This window comes from Cyanistes caeruleus, chromosome 3 (assembly GCF_971803275.1).
Source record: "Cyanistes caeruleus chromosome 3, bCyaCae1.hap1.1, whole genome shotgun sequence".
Lineage (NCBI taxonomy): Eukaryota > Metazoa > Chordata > Aves > Passeriformes > Paridae > Cyanistes > Cyanistes caeruleus.
This window is the reverse complement of record NC_141703.1, coordinates 51,093,238-51,119,686: the sequence shown is the minus strand read 5'-3', so window position 1 is coordinate 51,119,686 and position 26,449 is coordinate 51,093,238. Positions and strand designations below refer to the sequence as shown.

Sequence of the window (26,449 nt, the reverse complement as noted above, 5' to 3'; positions counted from 1 at the left end):
AAAAATCCCTTTGCCTTCCAGGCTTCTGACAGCTTTGTTTCCAGCTCCTGACTTCTTTTCCCTGCTGAAATGTTCAACCTTTATAGCGGGCCTGCACAACAGGTGGCCCGTGGGTCTCTTGCAGTTTGAGAAACCATTTGTTTGGCCCTTCAGCTGCTGAGAAGCATCATGTACTGTTTGATTTGCCCAGCTGCCAAGAGGCAGCAACAAGATGTCCAGCAGAAAATGTATATCTCCTGGCTTGTCACTGATCCCTCAGAATGCATGTGCATCTTAGTCAGCCACCTGGTCAACCAGCAGCCACATGGCTCCAGATCATACACACACACACACACACACGCTGCCTTGCAGGTCAAGGAAGTGACATATTAAGAAATATTTGGGATATTCAGAAGTAGTACTTGGCAGGGGAGGAGGTGAAACAGAGGTGGAAGGAAAATGAGAAAGCAACAACAGAGGGGAAGCTGAAACGATGTTGAAATGGGTCGACAGAGAAGATGGAATGTCACACGGGAAAATGAAAATGTATTTTCATTGTGCAAATGACCTGATACACTCATTTGAGAATTCTGACTCTATACTAAACCTAAGCACCTTTCTGCTAGAAGTCCCATGCAATAATAAATGAGTAACAACAAATCCATAGTACTTACTATGTGGTGATAAAACCAGAATAACTGATGACCAAGTTTCAATTGAATAAAAATGCAGAATTTACAAGTTGGTATACATGAAAAGACATTTAGCAGCTCCAGAAGTTTTAATAAGAAAAAAAAAAAAAAAAAAGTAAGAAAAATCTTGTTAAAATGTATAAAGAATCAGGTGCTTTCCTTAGGTTTAATCAATTAATACTTCAGAGAACATATGGCCATTGTTTTACATGGCATTATACAGATGGGTGACCTCATCTTCAGGCAGCTATGGATGTAAATGAAATTTCTTTTGATAAAGGGGGACGTGGAAAGGAACAGACAGAAATGCAGAGACAGGAGATAGAAGCTCTACGAGAAGGATGCATTATAAAAGAAATGTACTTAGAACTGGTCATCACAGTCAATATCATGCAGAAAATAAATGAAGAAAAGACTAAAGAGAAGACATCTTAGTTAAATGTGCTGCAAAGAACACTGATGTCCCTAGAAAAGAAACAAATGTTCTGTCATTGATATTGATATTGAAAACTATTTTTAAAAAATCATTAGTTAATTTGAGAGAAGCCCTGCACCTATCTACGATTAGCAGCCACCAGTAATCTTCTCTAAGTCTACAAACATGAACTCATAAAAATACTCAAGATTTATAGAAATTAGGACAAGAAGTCTGATGTGATCGGAATTGGAAATAAGGACAGAAAATGTGACTGGGGGGTGACTGAGATTGGCTAAATACATACATAGAACACAGAAACCAGGGCACTGTGAAATAAAGACACTGTGAAATAAAGTACTAAAAATGATTGGCTGACAATAACTGAGACTGAAGTTGGGGGACTGAATTATTTGCATTAATAGACAAGAACAGAACCTTGTCTGTTGACAAGTGATTGAGAATAGAAGGAAAGAGGGGAGGCAGAATACAGATAGGGCAAGAAGATCAAGTAAAGTCACATGAGGTTTCTTAGAGAGAGAACTCTGAGGTTTCTTAGAGGGAAAAATCAGTGACTAAGTGGCATACAGATAGAATGTTATGAGTCAGTGTCTGAAGACATCCAGATCTTGATTAACAAGGATATTAGGCAGAAGAAGTCAAAATTTTAGGGTCTGCAATTATGACTGGATATAAAAAGAAATGCACTGAAAGGTGTGAGGAAAAAAGGGTCAAGAAAGAAATCAGAAAACTTGAAAGTTGTTATTAAGATTGATAGAAAACCCAGGAAAGAGGGAGAACCAAGAAAAAGAAAGCTTGATGGAAACATAGTTAAGAGGTGATACAGGTTGCAAGAAAAATGAAAGGAAGACTCTTTGCCCAAGAGTACAAAATGTGTCCTGTGAATTTCTTTAATCTCAGCAAGTATCTGTAAAAATGCCATAGCAAAACAGTCATTCCTTAGGCCACATTGCTCATATTAGGATATTACAGTTTATCAGTTGCTTGGTTAGCTTTATCACTGTGAATCTTAGGATTCAAGTCCATATGGTTTTCAGATGTTGTCTGACAGTGAAACTTCTGACTTTGTAGTTCACTTGCTAAGAAGATAAAGGGAATGGTCACCTAGGACATTAGTGATGCAAAGCCCTCAGCTGTTAGGAAATGACAAAAGTAAGATTTAATATATGGAAGAAATTTAGATAATAATTTAAAACTTTTCTGTAACGCATGATGTCTAATTATGGAAATATTATATATAAACCAAGTATTATATAAAGCATTAGAAGACACACTGACCACTGAAGATGAAGAAGATATTGCATAGATATCCCTTTATTCACCTGTATTTTTGTCCCCTGTACTGAATGAGACAAGATACTGTGAAAAATACAGTATCTAATCATATAATTAAAGATTGTATCATGACACATACACAAAGACAGTTGAACAAAGGTGCAGAAGACAATCTTAACTCTTACCATTTCCTAATTTTGGAATGCTTGACTTCACAGCCTTGATAATGGCCTTTTCCAATAAAGCTTTTGATCTCATAAAAAATATCATCACATACCTCCACACACTTTTGTCCAAGATTTATATATCAGAAATAGAACCATGTGCAGTAGCTTAACATAACCACCAAAAGTTCCATTACATTGTGGAAGTCCTTCAAATACTCTTTTTTCAAACAAATATAACAAGAAAGAATCAAGGACTATCAGTTGCTGAAATTATTATGTGGATTTTGCTTGTTCAAAAATATATTAAACAAGTTTCAAACCAATGCAAAAACAGGTTAGGTTTAAGGGCAAATGACTAAAGCTGTATAAAAGCAATTTTTATTAATGTGGAGAGCAACTGCAGGGAAGCTTTCCCCTAATATTTGGGCAGAAAAATTCACACTTGCAATGGGAAAAGTAAAATCATAATTTCTTTCTTGCTCTTGTTCAGTAGCCTTCAAACATCTCTATTTCCTGCCTTGTCCTTTCTAGGAGGGGAAAAAGACAGATGGCCCTGGAAGGTTTTGTGTGCACGGTAGTTGAGTGGGTCTTCTTTTTAACCTAGGAAGGTATAATCTGAAGCCACTTCGCATTACACTTCACTGAATTGTTAATATGAGCCTAGAGAAGAGGCGAAAAACCAAAGAGAAGATCTTGATGGGAAAGGGCTTCGAAAGGGTAAGTACATTTTGCTAAGGGACAGGGAGAGTAGATAACAGACACATCTGGAGAAAGGCTGATAATGTGCTAAAAGAAAAAATATAATATTTGCAGCAGAATAAGGAACTAGGATGTGAAAAATTGACCAGTGGACAATGAGGATAAATTTTCTGCTAGAGGAGAATGCATAGCTGAGGAAAAAACTGATTGAGAGTGAGCAGGACGGAAGAACTTTGAGAACATAGAAAATGCAAAGGGCCTCTTGCAAACAAAAACAAACATTTGGGGTAAAAAACCAGATAGACCTGAGAATTCAGGGAACTGAGCAGGGTAAGAAGACACAGAAGAAAATGATGGAGCTGATTTCAGGAGCAGCTAGAATGATGGCATACAGAAATTGGAAATTTTTTTGAAGAAAGCAGAAAAAGGTACAAGCTGAGACAATTGCTAGTAAGTTTGAAATAAATGAAAAAGAAAAAAAAATAGCAGCATGAAAGAGGGAAAATTTGATTAATCTTTCTCTTCTTACCAGGATAGCTTTGGGACAAAAGCACAAAATCATTTGTGAGCAATTTGGGAAAGGAACACATGACAGAAACATGACAAGGAAAGAATGGTCAATGGTGAAGATGGTGCAGAACTAGAATACTGTAAGAGGATTTTAGATAATGTGAAAAGCGACTGCTGTTTAAATAGAATGAAAATGAAGGTACAGGACTTGAGAGGGAAACTACTGGGAGATAGAAAATTGGGAATGTGGGATATATAGATGAAAAGAAAATGTAATAATGTAGGCAGGCAAATACATGGTAAGTAACCAGATGGTGAAAGAAAAAAATCAATGGAAATAAGGAAGTAAAAGCGGCAGTAAATGTCATTGTTCTAGTGCTTAGTAAGAGGTCTCTTAACAAAACAGTATATAAAAGTCAAACATTATCTTTGTATGGTACCTTTTTGTGTGGGATGAGGGGGTCTTGGGAAACCGGATTGGGAGCTAGGCATAGGCATCTAGTGAACCTACAATATGTATGGAGAAGAGGATAATCTGCTTTATTATTATTTAAAACAGAAGCAAAGAAAACATTTCAAACCAGTGTCTTCACCAGTTCCTAATAGCTTAGTATCTCTTTCTATCGCTCAAAAAAATACATAAGTACATCTGAGACCCAAATTTGAATTATTTATTATGGTTATTTGTCAACATTTTATGGATATTGCAGCAAACTGTTATCTACTCAGTATTTAAAAAACTCAAACACAATCCTAAAATACCCTGCATTGATTCTTTTTATAGTCTTGTATTCAAATTCCTTTTTATTATTGCTCCCATTTTACAAAAGACTTCACATGCACTAAAAGTGAATCTAAATGAGTGCTACACGATGAAAAAATAGAACAGAACATACCCCTTTATTGACAAATGCAATTATCTTCTATGCTTAAATTAGTTCTATTCCTTACTCTTCAAAGTGATACTTAAAAATAGCAACATTAGATATAACTTCAAGTTGACAAGTATCCATTTATTAATAATAAATAGTAAACAAAATCTTTAGTTTTAATTATGATTTTCTTGCATAATATTTTCTTAAATGCTGAAATTACACTTTTAATTTCAATTATATCACTTCCCTACAGAGCACTACAGATTTCCTACCTTTGTTTGCTTAGTTATAGAACTACATAGCATGCTTAACACAGTAAATTGAAAAATGATTGTGGTTAAAAAGACTATTACCCCAGGCATGCTTAGATACTAAGAGTCACATATGTTTTTGAGAGGAGTAAGAAAGTAATTCCCTAGAAAGTATTTTTTTCCCAGACTCTGAAAGATGCAAGAGGTGGTATTATATTATTATATTTTTATTTAAGGAATATACTTTATATAGAATAATAGAATATAATTTCTTCTGTAGTGCATACCAAAGTATACAAAATATCATTTACAAATAAAATGTAAGGACACAACTGAAATTTGTATACTTGTGACAATATGGTCTTTGTTGCCCCAAACAAAATCCAAGAAAGTACTAGAAAATGTTTCAACTATTGGAAAGCTTTTGTAGAGTTTTGCAGGTAAAGGGCCCCATCTGTACTGAGTGTGCTTTATGCTCCTGTGCTGCAGGAATGAAGTGGTTCTGCAATTCTTTCTCCTCACTCCTGCCTACAATTGTCATGCTAAATACTGAAATTGGAACTGAATCCTCTCAGTGCTTCTGTCCCTGATTTCCAGACAGGTACACAAAAAGAAACAGCAATGAACTGAAACCAGTAGGGAACATGAGCCTGACTGGGGAGATGGGGGAAGCAAACACTAGGGATGGAGATGTGGTTTGCAACAGGGAAGGCTGGTAACAGGGAACGTCAGTGCAGCTCTTACAACGACTGGGTAAGGAGAGGAGGCAACAGGAAAGGTCAGACAGAGCCAGGGGGCTGGGGGGTCACGGAGAGAGAGAGTTTGTAATTAAGGAAATAAACAGAGTGGCATGAAACTAAGTTCAGAAGTGAATGCTGGAAGAATGTGAAGTTGGGAAAAAAGAAGAGCAATGTAATGTAGAGCAAGGAAAATAGTCAGATTAGCAATTGACAAAAGATGGGATTGGAGGGAGGAGGAGGACCGAAGAAGGAACTGGAACAAAGGGACACATAGCAAGGGGGACACAGAGAAAAGGGAGTTTACTGTGAAAGGAAATCCTCCTTCCAATATTGCAAATGAACACAAAGAGTCTTGACATTTGGCATGATCTGTCTATTAACTGTTTCTTGAACTATTTCTGAAGCCTGTCACCCTATAATGACTGATTTACACTAACAATATGTTCCTACAGTTAGGAACCCTCCTTGAGCTGTAGGGTTACAAATTGCAGTAGATCTAAAAGTTCTGAACTTCTGTATGATGATTGAGCTGAATACATTAAACTGTAAGACATGAGAACTGTATTTCTTGCTTCTTCTTTCCTCTTCCTTAAAACCCTCTGCTTTAGTTATATATTGAGAGTGCAAAGTAGATATAGGAAATGTCAGAATTAAGGTTGCCTTAATTTTGCCTTTGCAATATGATTTAATATCACAATCAGAAAATATCATGGTCCAGTCTTGAACTAAATAATCATCTGTGGATTTTAATTTTGTTTTTAATGTGCATGACCTTGGACAGATGAATCAAGGAAAAGTCATTACTGAGAATGTCTTCTGCAAATCCTTGATTTCACTTATTGCAAAAATGGAAATACATTAAATGAGCAGAGGCTAGCTGGGAAAGAATGCATAATCATTGTTCAAAAGCTGAAGTGCTGGTCCTATATAGTTTGGGAAAAATCCTTTAGAATACATGCTTTCAAATTTGTATTACTCCTATTATAAATATCCAACTTGATATTTCAGCCTATGAGCAAGACTGAATTCAACAGGAACAGTGATTTGATTACACCTGAATGCTTCTGCCAAAAATGCAAATTATCCTGAAAAATTAGGTCCTTGATTCTTGACAGTTAAGCAATATGTCATCGTAATCTGTATTTGACTCTGTTTCCCAGCTATCAAATTGGGATACTCCAAATTTCATTTCCTTTCAAGAATGCTCTGAAGATGGAGCAATTAATGTTTGCAATGAGTGCAAGTACTGCAGCAACCGGTGCAGCAGCATGGTCTCCTAAGAAATTAGAAGTCTGTTATAGAATCAAAAGAGGTAAAGAAATGTCTGAATTATAACAAAATGAAATAATGGCTGAATTCTTACAAAATTAATTCTATCAAATGGTGCTGTGAATAATGTGTAAGTTTTACAGGAAGGAAGGCAGGATTCTGGGGTAAAAGACCTCATAACATGTATTCACTTCCCAGGCAACATTTAATCTGGCATATTCCAACTTCTGTGTTGTTGACTTTGCAGACATTACTTGCTTTAAATGTCTTTGTTTATATATTTGTGTGTTTGTCTTTCATAAGAACTTACTGCATTTTTGATATTTGTTTATATGCTCAAGCCGTTAAAAGCTTCTTGACTTTTTTATTCTGTTGTTACAGCCTCCTTGTGGCACACAAGTAACAACTCCTTGCAAGTTAGAAAATGTGATTAAATAACACACAGAAGATGTCAAATGATACTGTTAGGATGATTGACTTCAAAATGCAAAATAAAGGCAATTGAGTGTGATTACTGGAGCTAATCCTTTTAGGCTTGTCTCTGAAAAATGCACCTTCATTTACCATTGAAAACAATTGCTATTTTTATTGCTTAGTATTCATGTAGGTAGATTTAGCCTGTTGATAAGAATAGATATTATAATATAAATACTATCTTCAAAATTTGCTCTTTACTAATATCTTGATGTTTGCAATGTATATGTACATTTAGATTCACCAGGGAAGTAATATGGCTCTCTTTAGTATTTCATGTATAAATTAACTCAGCAGATTTGTTTTATTAAAATGTAAATAATGGGATGTGGTAAATGAAAAATCCAAGATGAGAATAAACAGCTTATTTATTGTTAATGCTCAGAGTAGCTTATTGAAACACACCTTTCAGTAACTGCTACTGACTATTAGCTAAGAAATTCTCATCATGCCTTGAATGTTACCCATTAGGTTTAGCCATTTGTACAGTTAAAAGGCTCAAGGTGTTTCGAATACACCTTTAAAAACGTTATTAACTTTAATCAAACTACACATATTCACAAAAACTGCATTCAGCATGTCTGAGATTCAACCCAATATTGTTTCAAGTTAATTATTCTTCTTTAATTGCTCTGTATAAACAGAAATGACCTATTAATTTAAAGAAAATCTATCAGCACAGAATGTATTCTCTCTTATAAACAAGCAAGATGAACTTGACCTTGTTTGAACTTGTTTTGATGTGGCCCAGATGGTAGGCTACATGCTTGAATAGCAGTCTAAAGCTGAGGAAAAACTCATATAGCAAGATCTAGATTTATAGCCTTTTGCAAATTCCTACCTTGTATTGTCCTTTCAGCATCTGTTCTGCCCCCGCTGCGGTCAGCTTCTATCTCTGGGGTCAGAGAGTCTAGAAACATAGAAAGGTAAGACTGACACATATTTCATTTGATTCTTATAGCCCTTTTTACAACCTGTTACTCCAATGCTGAATTACAATACAATCAACCTTTGTCAGTGTTTTTAATGTTGAACAATGACTGGAGGCCAGGACAATTTTTTGTTAGACTGGGAAGATTAATGAGCAATAGATTTCTCAAGCATAAATGTGGGGAAAGAAAAAGGAAGAAAAAAATTGACTTCTCAAGCTAATAATATAAAATTGTCCTAGTTTGAACATTCTCTCCAGTGACTTTATTTGCACCTACTATATAAAGTAACAAAGCAATAAAGAGAGAGGTATCACTTGAACGAAGGAAATAAAAGAGATTTTCTATTTTTTCCCTTTCCATCATGTTATAAATTTTCAATATAACAAGATTCTTTTGGCACTTAAATTGAAAGTTAATGACACAGAGGCAAAAATTGGCTTCTTACCATTTAGGACCCTGAGACTATCTGTTGAAGCTGCCTGTTTCAGTGTTTGTTCTGCTTGCTCTCGTCGTTTAGTCTCAAATTCAAGTGCTTCCTGCAATTTCCTCTTTGCCTTCTTTTCCTTCTTTAGCCTTTTCTGAATTATTGCTGTGAAAACAAAATAACATCAGTGTACTCCAGTTTGGATCTGAAACTTGCCTGCACAATGACCTATCAAGGGTCCTGAGAAACACTATGTTCATATAAACTGATTAATTACACAATTACCATTAAATTACTTGAAATTCTTTGGAATCATCTTGGAATAATCTAAAAGCTACTGTTCTATATGTAAAACTATATGTGGTATCAAGCAATGCCTTTTTTTTTTTTTTTTTTTTTTTTAATAAACAGCTGAGAATCTGAATTTCTGAATCAGAAAACCTCAGAAACTAGCAATGGAATGTGCTTTTTGAATCATCTGACATAGATAAGCCCCTGTCTCTGGAGGTGAAGGGGTTTTCAGAATTAATTTCACCATTTATATTTCCCATAGCACAATAAATAGATACATGGTGATGAAGTTTTTGCCTCCCTGCAGCTTCTCTTATATAAGAGGGGGATCTGTCAGCCTGGGTCCTGGGCAGCCCCCACCCTGCTCTGGTTCTCATTTCTTGGGGAAAGGCCCTGAGACTTCTAACTTCCCTTTAAGCTCTGCTTCCTGCAAACCATCTGACCTCTTGGTGCCTGGTCTCTTCCCCATATTTACTTCTTTTCCACATTTCCCTTTTGTCTTTCTTGCTTTCTGTTGGTGCCTGTCCCATCAGCCATCTAACCCTGAAGAACTCACAGAAAATCCTTTATGGTGCTGGATCCTCCAGTCAAGTAAATATTACTATGCTTTGCTAAATGTGAGGGAAAATATTAGCAGAGAAATGAGCATTTTGAAATTAAATATACAAAGTCCTTATTTAGACAAAATGTTTTCCTTGAATCTCTTCCGCTTAAACTCTGTAGGAAAAGGATGGCAAGTCCAGTATTCATCTTCACTCTATCACAATTTTCTTTTCTATGTTACCAGTGACTTACAACCAAAATGCTAAGACTTGCAGGATCCCTAACTAGAGGAACATATTACAAGTTGTGCTCCTGATGGAAAAGGGTAATGTCAACCATTAAAATGAAAGTGGGCCTCTGAATCAATCATGTAAAGTTGTAAGGCATAGCATCATCTCCCCCTCCCCACACCAACCGTTCTTAAATAGAACATTTAGGGTTTTCATGAATGTTCATGTAAAAAGCTTTTTGTCCTAAGACCTTCCTGCATAATCCCTTCCAGAAGATTCTGTTATTTTGACACTAACTAAAAAATTATCTAGTAAACTCCTCCCTAAAGGATTCTTTATACGCACCAAGAGGATTATCCTTACCATACCCAGATGCTAGGAACTGTTAGGTTTGCATATCAAGATCTATCTTGCCCTGTATCTCACTGCAAAACAACCTCTGGTATATGCCTAGGAATGAATGCTGGAAAATACAGAAATATACTTCCACCAGTTCATACTCCCCAGGGACAGTAGACTGCGATGGTGGAATCTTTCACAAAATGCAAATAATGAAACTTTTAAAGGGAACTGTCATTGTTATTGCTCTTTAATTTATATGCTAAGAAGAACCACCTTTTAGATGATCTTGTATATTTTGCACTGCTATACAGAACTGTTCAGGCACAAAATTAACATAAGCACATATCCTGTAGTCAGAATAACTACATAATTTACATCCAAGACTTTGGAATTTTGGTTCTTTCTCATTTTGTACAACACCAACTACTTTACAGGCTAATTAGCTCATACTATCAAAGAACATCTAGCATCTATACAAAGGCTAAACTAAATACATTTTGAATCATTGCATGGTTTTAATGTTTTCATTATAAGTACTTTGAAAGTGATTGCAATAAATGAGAAGGAAACATATGTTGCTTTCTGAATTAAAATGTCATCATGGCTGACACATTGTAGATGTGACTACAGCAGTCAGAGCCAGAATTAGCAAACCCTTACTGTGTAGCTGCTCACAAAAGAGATATTATCCTACTTTCACCAGTTGATGAGACACATCCTACAGCCTTAGGAATCGCTAATTGGAAAATTTAAAAAGAAGGAAGGAAACAGTACAGTAAATAAGCAGCTCTGTAGAACATACAGTAACAGCCGTGAATCCAACGCTCCATAAAAAAAGGCAAAAATACTTATCCATACCCACTAAAGAGAATTATATTTGACTTGTATTAACATGATGAGCAAAAGATAGATTTTGCCTAATGCTGAAGATACCCTTCACATAAAGGATTTGACCTGTATGTGACACAGTGGCTTGTGTTTATATGCTGTAGCTTTTAAGTGTTTTTCAGTATTCTCTTATGGTATCTCTTAGCAGGGAACCTGGTACATTTCTCCCTTCTTGCTCAAGCTTCCATTAAGACATATGAAACTTTTTTTAAGACATGACACTTGCTATCTGAAAAAACTAATAGTAGGTAAAGGCTCCTATGTATTCTTCTGCCTTTAATTGAAGAGTAAATTTCCAAAATAATTAGAACCTGGCCTTATTTTTTCTCTCTTAGTTCTATCTATTTGAAAGAATAATCTGAACTTTTCTTTCTTTTATACAGAAGTATCCACTAGCAGAGATAGTCAACCTCATTATATTTGATTTGCTGCATACTACCATTAACAATTCAAATCCATTCCTCTTTGACTGCTTTACCAGTGCAAGATTGTCATTAGAGGGGTGCAAATACAAAAGCAGGTAATGCATCACGCTAAAAATAAGATTGCAAATTATTTCAGTAACCTGAACAAAAAAAGATTATCCCATTTTTTTTTCTGATATACAACTTTGAGTGAAATTCATTTTGTTTAATTTTATCTTTTCAAAACACGTGTCTAGCACAGCCTGGTCAACCAGGTGACCTCCAGAGGTAAAGGGAAAAGTCTTCACAGAGAAATTGACTCCACCTACCGATCTGAGAACAGTCTCTGCAAGTTTCTTTTGTTATTGTCCAGAAAGCAAACTTCTATTCATTAAAGCAAGACGCTTAATTTGTAGATGGCGAAACTAAAGTAAGGTCAGATGGGCTCCCCCCACCAAACCTTTTCTGTTTTGCATGTAATTGTACAACAAGGAAAAAAGGAACATACATTTGAGCAGTTGTGAGAAAGATGTGAAGACTAACCACATTTCTTTATGGTTTTACCAAATTCATTTAAAAGTGTAAGTAATACAATTGGATTGAGCAGAATGGACAAGTTGTGTACAAAGGGATGATTCATTGCACAGGTGTGATAATTGTTAACAGCAATTGTCTTTCAAAATATATTCTCAGAAGTTAAAAATGGGTAATTAATGATGTGATAGTCCTTCCCTTTAATGGGTCAAGGCATGAAGCAGGATTACATTGCATACTTACTGCTAGTACGTTAGTTTAAGGCATAACATTGGTTGTGAATCCAATCATTCTTGAATTCTCTGTTTAGGTGGTTACCAAAAAATTAAACTGGACAAGAAAAGAGTTGTAATTCTAGCCCTGAAAAAATACATATCTGACTTGTTGTGGTCTGAGTTAAACAGTAAGGGAGTACCAGAGGCTGTCCTTGCAAAGTAGTCAGGCACTATTAAAGGGTGAGACATAGAGACGGAGAAATGAGCGCATAAAGATGGAAACATGCTCATAATACAAATAGTTAATGCAAGTCACTTCAAACTGCCTCACCTTCACTATCAATGTAATTATTTTAAAATCTCTAACATGCATAGGCTTTACAGAGGGCTGATGTTAATGCTACAAATGCTACTAATGCTTTTGCTTCAAGAACCTTCACTGTTACTTCTACAAACATGTATTTTATCTACTATGCATTATAAAGAGCTCGTATATTATCACTATCTTTACATTTATTACATATGGTTTGCCCAAATATGCACTATAAGAACAGAGCAGAGTTCCTAAAAACTTGTATATTCTTAAATTTGATAAAAATTGTCTTTGCATTAAGTAGCTATTCCTTTTCCTAATGATCACAACCTGTGAAGGTCTGTTACAGCACATAGGGTATTCATAATTGCTTTTGTATTACTGAGAGAAGAAAAATGTTGAAGAAAAAGGAGGGTCCTTGCTCCAAGTCTCATGAAGATCCTATACAGAATTAGGCAGATTATAAAACATCCTTCATTGCAGTCAGCTGAGAACTAATATGATTTAAGGGAGGTAAAATTTTGATAAAACACGGATGTTTGATAAAAAAAATTTTCCTAAGGAAATAAATTACAAGGTGTTTATGTCTGCTTAATCAAGATACCTCTGTTCTTCTGCTCCACAGCCAACTGTTTTTCAAGTGTTTCCCTCAGTTCTCGTTCCCTGAAGAGCTCCATCTTCAGCTCTGTTTTTTCCAGTTGGACCTGTTTCTCTTGAGCTCTGGCATTGTCTATAGCAACCTTTAGTAGACCCTGTTCAGAGATAAAGTTGGATATTTGGAGAATGTTAGAACAGTCAACATAATAACTACTGTTATTTTTCCTTGATAGTGATATTAAATTTTAGAAATAAAATAATTCTGTCACAGGATCAAAGTTACCTATTAACAACAGCAATTTTTATCTGGAATTAGCTTTTTGGCAGGTGGGCAGAAATCTGTAAAAAGCTGAGAGGTTTTTTTAGAAAACTTAACTCTGACTGTGCATATAACTCATGTTAAAAAAATACAGGAATAGGTTTACTTCTCTTTAGAAAAACTGGCAATCTCACAGTCACATCATACACAGAATTCAATCTCTAGTCAAACTCAAGCCAGTGGAAATTAGGTAAAGTAAAATTTAAAAAATTAAATTCTTTCCATCTTGCTCCTCATCCTTGTTTATTAACTACTAATTTCAAATATGTACACATATCATTAAGGTTCCAGAGTATCAGTATATTATTAGTAGGTTAGTAAGGAAAGGACAGTCACAAAGCAGGAAGACATCTCTGTTTTAACAAGCCTGTTCCTTGATGTGCATGGCTATTATCTCACAGCAGAAAAACAAAGCACAATCACCTCTTGATTTCTTGACCTGAGATGGCTGATGCAAGCTCTACCTTTCTTTCGGTTGTTAGTGTATCAAGAAATAACAATTCAGATTATTTTAAAATTCTTTTGAGAATTCCAACTTCAAATTTCCTTCTTCTTTTGCAAGGAAATTGGATTATCCTGGCACAGCTAACAGCGTATTAATAATATTAAGTAGATAGTTAGGATACTAAGACAGGGCATCAAAATATAAGGAGAAATGAAATTGAAATAAATGAACATGCAAATATCCTTTTCCCTTTCCCAAAAGCCTGGCCATCAGGCTCTTGGGTCTACACACGAATCCTTCCTACTGAAGCTATCATAATAAAGTAGATAATTAAGCATGGATATTCATATATAAACCTCCATGGATATGAAACTAACTCTCCTATATCCTAGGCAAGACTCCTGATAACTTAACCATAGATATAATTTGACCCAACAGAGATTTAATTACTGATATGAAGCAAAACAATGCCAACAAGAGAGACAGAACAGTACTCCCCAATGGCTCTGCTAGGGAAACATTCATCTAACAGATATAAGGGTCACACTCAAGACCTGGTTTGAGCACTACAGACATAAAACCATGATGCCCCTCTCCCAAATAAGCTTCCTCACCCCTCAGCCACAGTTTCTGAACTGGATTTTGCATTGCATGTTTTTTCACAATTTTTTAAAAATATCTCACAAAGAAGAATGGAAAAAGAAGCAAGTACAATGATACTTGAGAAACAGAAAGAAATATTTTTTTGTCAGTATTAGTCTGAACATTTATCCCACTAGTCTTCCCAGTGTCAATTATTGCTGTAAAATTTCTATCCTTCAAACTCCTCTTTTAGTTCTGTTTTCAGAGCCTGTTATTTTCAGTACTCCTCAAACTTCTTAAATTGTTGCCTCAAATCTTATCTTGTTCAGAGCTTAATGCTCTGCAGCTCTGTTACACTTCCATCTATTGAAGTCCACAGAAACTAAAAGAACTCAACACCTGACTGCAAGGCCCAGATGGTCAGCAAAATGGTATTCACTAAACAAGAATAGAACCATTTGGAAATATGGCAACAATGGTGACACAACAAATGTCCTCACAAATATGTTTAAAGTTTTAGTGGTTTTATTTTGCTGTTGTAAAATAGCTAAGTCACAAAGGTATTTTGGTTTGAATGTTAAACCTGAATGATTATTAGAGAAAAATAAATCTACCTATAAAGCTCTACATACATATGCAAAGCAAAATACAGTGTGAAATATTTGGAAAGTGTTTACAATCTATTTTTCAGAAGTTAATATTAATTTGAATTCTGTTTCTTTTCTATGGCCATATTCTCCTGTGTTTGGTGCATTTGAATTGGTAAGAAACTGAAGTAGGAGTTGTTTATCAGTACCTGCTTCTGGCTTATGTTTAAACTCAGAGTATTTTAATCTCCTGCTATTCATCACTTACTGGAACATGTGAATCATCCAAATCTTAAATAAACCAGATCAAGAGAAATTACATGAAAAATATTTGTTGATGAAAAGTGCATTGTCTAGTAAGTTTAAAGCTGGAAACACTGTCTTCCCAAATTCTTAAAATCCATCTTATTTAACAATGAAATCAAGCCACTAAAGCAGCTGCCATCTTTACTCAATTCAACTACATTCATGTACATGTTTCTTCTTCATCAGGAACAAACAATTAGTAACAAATGAAAGAGATCATTACATCAAGTGCCCTTTTAGATCACCCCAATTAAAACTTTAGTTTAGCTGTATTTTAATTCTAAGATACCAAATTCTAATTTTCTGCTCTGATTGCTCTTGTTGACTTATCTTTGAAAGATGTACTCTCGGTGCAAAGCCTAGAGATTATTTAGCAAGATGCCAATGTTGGCATCACTTAATGTGTTGATTGGTTGTATTATCAGTAGCAGTTTAAAATAAATTACTATTAAACTATTATTGTCCTTGGCTGAGAAAACACAATATTTTGGTGTTCTTTAAATATGAAACAATCATTATGAATAAACATGGAGAATAACACTAGAGTGTAACACTGATGTGTGTAATTTTATATTAAGATCTGCTGCAAAGTACGAAGCTGCTAAAAGATTATTACATTTTCTATTGAGTTTCTGCACCACTCTTCCTCCCCCAGTCTTTCCTTTTTTTATACTTGCTAACATAGCTAATGGTAATATATTACCTATTGCTGCTGATTATGTCTGAAAAATATTAGCTTTTTGGAGCCAAGATCCACTAGGGACTACTTATAAGCTACACAAAATTAAGTTTCATTTTTAGAAGTTAAATCAGTGCACATCAGTAGGCATCCGATGTGAAAAAAAAAAATCTGCACTAGAGCCAAACTGATGCATATCAAAAGTGCTGTTGTTGCCAATGACAGCACTAATGCAAAAATACTGGAAACATTCAATATCTCCCTTTATTCAGTGCAGAAGTGGCTGAGAAAAACTAAAAAAAGTTCACCATCTAAAAAATCATCAGTGCCCCCTGGAACAGGAATAGCAATTTCAGGGTTGCATGAAATTCTATTAATTCTCCCAGTGGATCAGCTGTAGAAGATTATATAAAATACAGTATGTCAAACTTGTATATGCTATGGCTAATCCTCTAACCTGGTATTAAATCAATATGCTGCCAATGACAATGGGAAATGCAGTGCAACAAAGGACATTAACAAAAAGAAAATATTTCTCTTTAGGGAAGGTCAGATGTTATGGAAGCTGGATAATGATAATTTCAGTGAACATGCTCAGATTCAGATTTGTTTTTAATAACAGTATGGCTCTAACTGGAACCTGGCTTTAAGCATGGCAGGCCATTCTTCTCAGTGTCCCTCTTAATTTTTATTTCAAGGTAATGTCAAAAAATGGACATTTTATTCCCTGGGCATTTATAGAGCAGTCTGATTTATTTAATGTACTTGTTTTAGTGTTTTTCACTGACAAATCCTTTAGAACTGTCCCAAACACAAGGCTAAGTTGATATGGGAGTTTCTTCCCATGCTCTGCTCTGAGAACACCATCATATAAAAAGGCAGCCTCATGATCCTACAGAAACTAAACATATCAAACCTCAGTCTTAAAACCAGTATTACTCGTCACAGTTTTTAAATTACACGAATAATGTGTTGCCTACTTTGAAAGGGGTGGAGGGGAAGGTGTATAGAAGCTCCTGCTCTTTCTGGCTGCATCTTTCAGTGTGTGTTCCACCTAACAGAACTTAGTTGACTATGTGTTTATATGTGACATCAAAATGACCTTGCTAATTAGTTTGATAGTCTATCTAGAACATAATATTCTTGTTTCCAACAATTGCCCACACTGAGTGAAAAAGGGAAACTAGATGATCAGGGCATGCACATTTGGAAGTTTTCCTAGTCAAAACTCCTGGCTTCCAGGGGGTTACAGCTCAGGGACTTCTTTCTGCAGTATTAGCTATCCATGGTGAAAACACTTGGGAATAACATTGCTTCGCTTTTTAATCAGGAAAAAATATATAATTTGTATGCTGCCATCATTAAAAGTATCTAGTGAAAGGCTCTAGGAAAAAACATATATACATACAATTCTAGCTAACTTCACATGCTAATTTTTGAATATCTGCTATTTATAACTGACTAGTGACTAAGTACCGTGAGCAAGACAACAGAGTTAGAACATCTCTAGAGATGACTCCTGAAAGACAATATTTTTAATGTCTCAGATTGCATAGTTTACCACAGATAAAGGCAAATTGCACAACTATAAATGATACTTTCATTAATACTTTCTGTGAAAAATAAAATAATTGTCTTGAATTTTAGCAGAAGATAGATATGATAACATGAAGTAAAACTGGGATTTTTTTACTGGGATATTTTTATTTCATCCACTGTTTGCAGTGTTTTTCCCTTAGTATTTAGTCATAGATAACAACAGTTCAGGAGACTCACAGCAGTTTTCTTTGTTTTCAGAGGGGAAAGCCAGTAGTTTTCTTTGTTTTCAGAGGGGAATTTAGTTTGCAACCATGCACTGCTTTTACTAATATCAATGGGAAACTTGCAAATTATTTTAGGTATCTCTTTAAAAATATTTAGCAATAAAAGTATTGCAACACAATACAGTCTTGATAGAAAAATACAGCTATCATGGTGCAACTGTATAATCTCTTAGATATTAATGAAAATTCAGCTGACGGACACTAGAGACTCAGACTCTAAAAGCTTAAAAAATGTTACTGTTACCCAAGAATATTGGAGCATCATGAAAGGCTGTGGCTGTAACATACTTTGGCATAATCAGGCCATGACTCAAAAAGGTAAACTTATGTGAGGAGTATGAAGACATCTTTAGCCTTCTCACTAGCACATAAAGAGCATTTTGCTGTGACTCACTTTCCCCCACCCTTCATCCTCCCTGCTACTGCACTTATCCAGAAGAAATCTACAAATACACTTTGTGAAATAACAGACATATTACTTGATTTAAGTTTAATTTTCTCTTTCTTTTAGACGTGCAGATATAAATCCAAATAAGAAAATATATTCCCAATCTTAGTACTTTTTTTTAATGTGTTTATTTTCTTAATTATATATTTTTAGAGGTCATTATTTGTATTTCAGCAGTCCCCAGTAAGAACAATGCTATTCAATTTATTTTATATTGTTATTATCTCGTCTGTAAAAGTACAAATAATTAAACATTTTATTTTGCTTAAAGGAGTATTTATGGAGAAGTAAAAACCCCCATATATATGGTATACAGAAGGACATACTGGTGACAGCAGAAGTAAATAGGTTGTTTAATGTTTGCCTAAAATTATGAATTTGTCATCAGGGGCTATCAATTTAACTTTACTATGGATGGAAGAAAGAGACTCACTTGTGCTCAGAGGTCAAGCCTAAAAAATGACTCAGACTTCTAAAACAGAATTACAGTTAAGCAACAAGTTCACTTGAGCTCATCAGCATCTGCAGGAATTAAAGCACATTTGTTTTCAAATAACAAAATTTAGAAATTTAAACTTCTAAAAAAGTTAGAAATCTTGTTTGCATACCCAAAAAGTACTTTTCCATTGACAAGATTTAGGATCCTTTTAACCATATCAAAGGACAGAATTAGAGCTCCTAGTGCCCAAGCAACACCCTAATCCTGTTCTATTTTAAACCAGGGCAGTCTCTACAAGATTTTTGGAGGCCCCAAAGTCTGTATTATTCAGATCCTCCAGATCCTGCACCTCACACAACTGGATATTCAGAAAGGGATCATGGCAGAGACATCCACCATCAAGTCCATGCACATTGGTGTAGCCATAAGCTCCTTGCCTGTATATTCCTGCGGTGATCACATCCCTAAAATGTAGGCTAGCTCCAGCATAATGTGTGGTATGTTGTGGGTGCCCCCCAGACCCATGACCTAACAAAAAATGTAGACTTTCATTTCACAAGCAGACATATACCCCTTCAGTGAAAGGCCACATGCCTATTTTCAGAATGAATGATCCTGGGGAAAAAAAGAGCAGTGTTTACCAAATCCACTCATGAAGCCATTGGCTATCTGTTTGAGGAAGTTAGACCTTCTCCACTGCTGCAACAAGGGAACAGTGAGGGATCACACTGCCCCACCTCCCCACAGAAATCACATCTCTACTGAAAGGGATGCAAAACACATCAGGTCCAAAGGACAGCATGGAGCCATTTACTCAGTGAAAAGAGTCCTTCTAATTCAAGTAATAAATGCATCATGGGTTTCAGGTACCTCTTATGCATTTCCTAGCAAAGTCACAAATTACAATGCAATCAGGGACCATGGTACAGAATTGCCTCTTTTCACAGATGCCTCAACAAATTTGAACTTGTAATCAAATACCTAAAACTCTGTTCTGGAAGTGTCAGCATCACAGTATCTAACTCATTTGTGAGCATGGGTAATCACCTCTCATTGCAATAGCAATGACATAGTAACATGGAAACCATTTTAAATGGCATTGATTAATGAAATTGTCACTATTGATATTATATAGTATATAGATATTTACCTCTGTTAAAGTCAACTTTTCCTACACAGACAGGAAAATCAACTATTTTATTTCTTTTTTATTTTATGAGCAGATTTCTAATGTTGTCCTGATAAAAATTAAACCTAGTGCAGGGTAGAGGGAGGAAAATGCTTTTCATATACTGTTACAAAAGGATTCCTATAAATCTGTCAAAACCATATATTGTGATGTGGGGACATACTGAAAAAATCCAGAAGGACTTCTGTTTCACCACTTTATATTAATAGATGATTTGTAATGATATAGAATCTCGAGGTAAGGAGCAGGATGTTCAAAAGCACTTCAAGAGAAGGATTTAAAAAGTTCTGGTTTGTTTATAATGTTGCCTTTTATTTTATCTTTTCATTCCAGGTAAGATTAGAGTATTAAAAAAAAAGGAATGACTGAATTTCACATTCACATTTTCTGTAAAACAAAACTGAAGGCATTCTTGGCAAATTAATCCTGGTCATTTATCCTGAAGTAGTGCAGCACTCTCATATTCAATCACGAGATTAGCTAACCTGTTGATGCTGAATGCTTTGCTCATTAGGTTGCTGTCTAGAGACATTGAGTGCAGACATTTGTCAAAAAAATTACTGAGAACTTTTCTGTACATGTATGCACAGCTAAAAATGTACTAACTGTACTTCTGCCTTAAGAAAAAAATACAATCTTTACAGATTGCAGCAGATACGTTACAAGAATGCTATCAAGTTATCTTGGTTCATGGTTGAAATATTTAAGATGCTAAGTCCCAAAATTGCAAAAAGTAATCATAAATATACTTTTTCAGACCAGGCAGAGATAGTAATATTTATTTCTTAAATAGCAGTATTTTTCCATTGTTAGACCTCAAAACACAACTAATGAACGGCTCATATACTTTTCATAATACAATTCTGAAGTGCCATAAACTTTAATGAGATTGCTTCAGACAGTAAAGCGAGAAGGATTTGGCCCTGCTTCGTCATATCCTCTGCTGGACAGAATACAATTGATTTTATGTGTTTGCAGGAATGAGCAGGAAATATATGGTGACAAATTAGAAGTTGGTAGCTGCCCCAACAAGGCTTTTTGGGAATATGCAATATGGTTGCATTATTTCTGGCACTGTCATTTCGCTTCTGCATGCAGTATATAACCATGTCATTGCAAAATGTGCATATGGGGAACACAAGATAACTGAATTTGTGGACAAAAAATTTTTCTTAATTCTAATATGAAACACTAACAATTTGGCTTCAAGCTATACATAGTGTATGCTATAAATAATATTTGAACACAGCTTTATTTGTACACACAACAGACATTGTGACTACCAAATAGGAAATCAGTATAAAATTCGGTAATACCCTTTGAAGTCTATTCTTTAAAGACAGTACCTTAAGTGAAATGAGCTTATTTATAAAATAAGTGCTTCTTGTAAACGCTTTTATGGGAGACACATTTCAAATAGCTTTAAATATCATTTCCACCATGCCACTCTAGCAATTTGAAATAACTATTTATTAAAGAACTCTTTCTCTGTTTAGTAAATGAGATAAAGTTAAACAGTAAGATACATTTCATTAGCCTGTAATAAAAAGAGCATTGAAGACAAATGTTGTTAAACACACCAATATAATTTATATTGACTTTTCTGCTGTGTTTTAATATACAATCTGTATTTTTATGTACTGTATCTGACAGCTTCTAAATTCATTTGTTTGCTGTGGTTCCTTTAAAACCTAAATTACAAGAAAGTTTCAGTAAATTAGTTGATCCAAATAATCTTATGAACTGATTAAGCTAGAATGGTTTTATTAATTTAGACAAAACTGGCTCCTCTCCATCCCTTTAAGCTGATCTACAAAAAGGCCTACCTGGATGTTAGTCAGAAGGGTCTCTATGGAGGACAATCCATCAGGGAATAGAAAAGGAGATGGAAAACCTGGAGGTAGTGGTTGCCCATGCCCAGTTAGAGAAAGTTTGTCAAGGCTGTCTCTTGCGGTTGGTGTGGAGAGCGGGGTCTCATCTGTATGTGATTGAAACAAAAATATAGAACAAGTTACGCTTGTCTGTTTTTATTAGACCTCAGTAATGGCTTCCCTAGTGGTTTCCAGAACATTTATTGCAAATTGGTTCCTGCTATCAGGAGAAAATGCTTTCTGCTGAATTTTCTTTAATGAAAAAGCTGTGGAGATACAACAAGATAACATTAATGAGTAACTTTATAAGCCTTTTAAATGCAGTCTCTAATGAGACTGAGTTTACAGTGCCATAGAATCTTTTTAAAACAAATATTATCTCACATATACTTGTGATAATATATTCAGGCTGACTTTATGGGCACCTTCCCAATTATCTCATTTTAGTTTGTGTTCTATTTGGATTGACAATAGAATATTTTCTAGCATGACATATATTTTGTATATGAGAAGTATTTGAATACGAAGCTTCCCATACAATTAACCCTTCCCACTCTTAATGGTTTCACTTACAGCTCAGAAGATTTTGCAACACCAAGAAAAGCTCCTCAATACACTTTTCCTCAAGAAAATACACCTCATTGCCACAATTAAAACATGCTCTGAACAGTACATGAAATTAACTGCATAGTAACAATCACTGGCCTAATTCTTATAAGCACAGAATTCTAACAATAAATGCTGTACTCCTCAGTGGGATCTTTGTAACAATCAGATCTGATCACTTCTGACATCACAGTGGGAAAAAACTTGCACAGATTGAAGACTTCTAAGATTAAAGTTTCACAGATAATCTGTGAACAGATTAAGAAGTGGAAAAAAAAAAATAAGCCCCCTACAATTAATAGAAACTTCAATAACCTCATTTGTAATTTTTTTTATTTTCTGGAATATTTTTAGGCTACTGTTGATATGATATAGAAATTTAGGTCAATTTCTTTGCACCAGATGTTAATCTGAATTCTTCAAACGGAAAACTATCTATACATATAGACACATATATCTGTACATACTCTTCTTACCAAGGGCTCAGTCATTAACTGACACATATTGATGTATCTCAGCACAATGCAAGGACATCAGAATGTACCCCAGGTATCACGTAGATTCTGCACAGCTATATGACTACGAAGGAGTTTGTCAGACTCACTTTTTTTCATTTTGGCTTTGAGCATTTTAAGTTATATATCTTTTGGGGTAGTCAAATTTATTTTTATTTATTTATTTAATTATGGTTGTACCTCTCTATTTATTTTATCAGGTACTTTAAAATAGTATCTGAAAGTTGATCCCAGTTGCCTAAAAGGAGTTCTCTCTTGGACTGAATGCATTTTCCTAAGTGGATATAGTCTAGGACCATGAAAATTGACCTCTGTAGTAACAGAAGGTTAGAGTGCTCATGACCTCAGGATGGGACATCCATAACTCAATGTCCCGCTTCATTCCAACAGTCCCCACCACCATTCCTACAGGAGGAAGCAACCTCTATCAACCACACTCAGGTGCAGATTTCTTGTCTCATCTCACCAGCTCTGTCATGCTGGTCAGTATTTACAGTGCTAAAGGAATAGCTTTTCCTACTGTGTCCTCCCACAGAACAACCCAAGCAGGCATTTGGCCATGCTGGGCTGGTACCACTCAGGTCTTTTATAGCCATTGGAAAGCAGTAGATGCCACTTTAAGGTACTCATCCATCTGAACTCCCACAGGCATCTACTGCAGGAAGAGGTAAATCTTCTAGAAGTGCCTGTTGGCTGTAAGAAGAACCTAAGATGACAACCTCAGATGGAAAGATCTGCTTTTGTGCAGATCCTGTACTGGATGCTGTTCTTCCTACTTCCCTGTGGCTCAACCTGAGGACAGACTACACAAGGAGTAAGACCCTGCTCCTTATGCCCTGTTTGCCACAATTCATGCCACAATTACTGCTTTCTCATATAGTCATCATCCAAGACCTTTCCAAGTTAAGGTTACTGAAAGGAATTAATGTTGACCAAGGACAGCTTCAGACCATTCAGAGTCATAAAGGGTTTTTCCCCTATATTTAGGTTTTTCCATCATTTTACAAAGTGCTGAGCAAAAACTGGCTCTAGATCTCAGACCCATTTCCTATCTACCTTACTGAGATTCAAAGCAGGCTCTGAAAGATGCACTATGTGGATGCATCCTCTCTCCTCATGATACCCCACAGCAGCATGGATTGCTCTGTAGTCACTTTGTAGTGACATACTAAAATTTGGCCCTAAATATGAGTATCTTCTTTCCAACTTTTAAAATATTACAGAAATATTCACCACTTCATTATAAAAAATAAATTACATATTCCTGGTATTGAAAACTAGCTTAGTTCAACTTGTCCACTCTTATTCTAGTGTGAAAAATCATTAGCAATTTTTTTTTCTCTAAACTGCTGCCAGAATTGTTATGCTTTCATTAATTGAACGAAACAAGCCAAAACTAGTTAGGCAGTATATTTATAAATACTACATAATATTACTGCATAGCTGAAAACTGTTCTCCTCTACTGAAAATATGGCTTTCCCAAATGATTTTTACCCAAAATTAAAAAAAATAAAAAATAAAAAATTTAAAAATCCACTTCCATGTTACATCCTTAAGGTTTTTTTGGGTAGAGATTTCTTTGTATCAGTGGTTGCAGTGAAGGTATTGTTCTTGCATGACACACCATGAAAAAGCTGAATCACTAGCATGCATGGTGAAGTTGATTCATATAAATATCATAAAGGAAGTGGAAAAGACATCATTTTCCTCTAAGTTTGCCAGGAAAATGGATCAATGACCTCCTACTTTCTAAGACTACTCTTAATTTTATTTATATTTTAGGTCTCAAATTGTCAAAATATTTTAAGATATACTAGATAAAAATGACCTATTTAAAAATTCCGTAAGCCTTAATTAACTCAAAAACTGCTCTTCCATGCAATTGCTGCGATACAGAAAGCTCCTAACACAGATCTTGTAATAGAACCTAAGCAAGGGATCAATTTTTTTACTGTATTACTACTTTACAATTTATTTAATATTATGCTTTCTGTACTTTGTGCGTGCTCACCACATGAAGTTTGCGAAGAATTTTTAACAATGTGTGGCATGGTTTTGCAATAGGCAAAGAAACTCAGAAAGATTAGAATGATATGAATTCAAAGTAACATCCAAACCATTATGTTATAATAAGTAACAGAAACAAATTTACACTGAAGAGTAGGACTAGAGATGAACTTACTCTGAACTTACTTTAATGAAATATCAACTCAGAAAAAAAAGTCAGACTAATGTGATTTGTTTTCTTGATGTCCCATGTGAAATAAACTTTGAGTGTGAGTATGTTTGAAACAGAGCAAATGTACATATTATACACAGGAAGAGTGGATATTTGTGGATGTGAGATAAGCGATGATTGAGGGAATCTTAAAAAAATGCATTTTTAAGAAAAACCACATTGTAAACACAGCCAATTAAAACATAACCACATATCTCAGCAGCAAAATAGTATGACCTCTTGCCTTTAAAACATCTAAAAATACTTAATTCTGCACAAGTCCTCTTTTCTCTAAGGGATGAGATATCTTTTGTTTCCAAATAATCATTAGCCTAACATCTTTTAAACTGCTACAAAGGAACTACTAATGTTCCTCTTACACTACTAGCAGAGCAATGCTGCAAAATGATGAGCCCTTGCTGGGAAACAGAGATTTGGTATTTCAGTCTAAACACATCAAAGGAAGTGTTAGAAGAGAAGTCAGGGAAAAAGGGGAAATAGGGTCAATCTACAACTCTATTGTCAGAGTGGGGAGCACAACAGCGAAAAGAAAGAGGGGGGAAAAAAGAAAGAACAAGGCAGAACAAAGAAGTGTCCAGGCCTGCCTTGGTTTGCTGGGAACTGAGATGTTATAAATTAACAAATAAACAAGGATAGGACAAGCTGTTACCCAAGCCTCTACAGTATCTGGGCAGAGATGAATATGTGTCTTGACATATGAACTAAATCACCATAATAGGCAAGTCTGAATGCGACACGTATCTTTAAAATATTTGTAAATGCTACAACTACTCCATCCATTGTTCCTCAATTTCCAAAATTCACCTGGTTTTGTTCAAACCAGATTTTATCTGTAAACAGCAGCTGGTTTGGGCCAAATATAACAAACATATTTCACTGTATTTGGTTTGTTGCCATTCTATTTTATTCTTTCACCAGATAACATGGCAACAAACATCCTGGAAGCTGTGACAGCTATTTAAACAATAATAGATGAATAGAGGTAGCCATTCTCTTGTCTTTGTTCCTAAAAGCAAGTAGGATAAGTTCAGATTAGTCACCAATCAAACTGGAAAATATTGATATTGCCAGGATTTGAAAGCAAGCAATAATAGCTGGCTGAAAAAAATACTCTACAGATTACTGCCATTCTGTAATCATGTCATACTTTTTCTGCAATGCATCTTGAGGCTTTTCTGTTCTCTGCAAAATATTCCACATGTATTTGTTTCTAACACAGGCTCACTCTTACCATTTGGATGATGGAAGAGGATTCTGCTTCCATTTTATATTACCATAAATCTGGTGCATACATTTTTTCTACAGGGTAGAAACAATCTA

The 26,449-nt window shown here is 35.2% G+C and overlaps 1 protein-coding gene across 8 annotated transcripts in view; it reads right to left on the bottom strand.

Moving 5' to 3' along the window:
• DACH1 (dachshund family transcription factor 1) overlaps positions 1-26,449 on the bottom strand; it is a 353,868-nt gene that overhangs the window by 27,844 nt on the left and 299,575 nt on the right. For 4 of the 8 annotated variants that reach the window (XM_086881091.1, XM_086881093.1, XM_086881096.1 and 1 more), the window contains 5 exons: positions 21,724-21,875; positions 13,088-13,235; positions 8,745-8,888; positions 8,209-8,277; positions 4,199-4,265 (listed from right to left, as the gene is read on the bottom strand). In XM_086881091.1, coding sequence (XP_086737217.1) covers positions 4,243-4,265; positions 8,209-8,277; positions 8,745-8,888; positions 13,088-13,235; positions 21,724-21,875 — 536 coding nt within the window. In that variant the 3' untranslated portion in view covers positions 4,199-4,242. The remainder of the gene's footprint in view (positions 1-4,198; positions 4,266-8,208; positions 8,278-8,744; positions 8,889-13,087; positions 13,236-21,723; positions 21,876-26,449) is intronic. The other 4 variants (XM_086881089.1, XM_086881090.1, XM_086881094.1 and 1 more) reach the window with 1 other exon arrangement.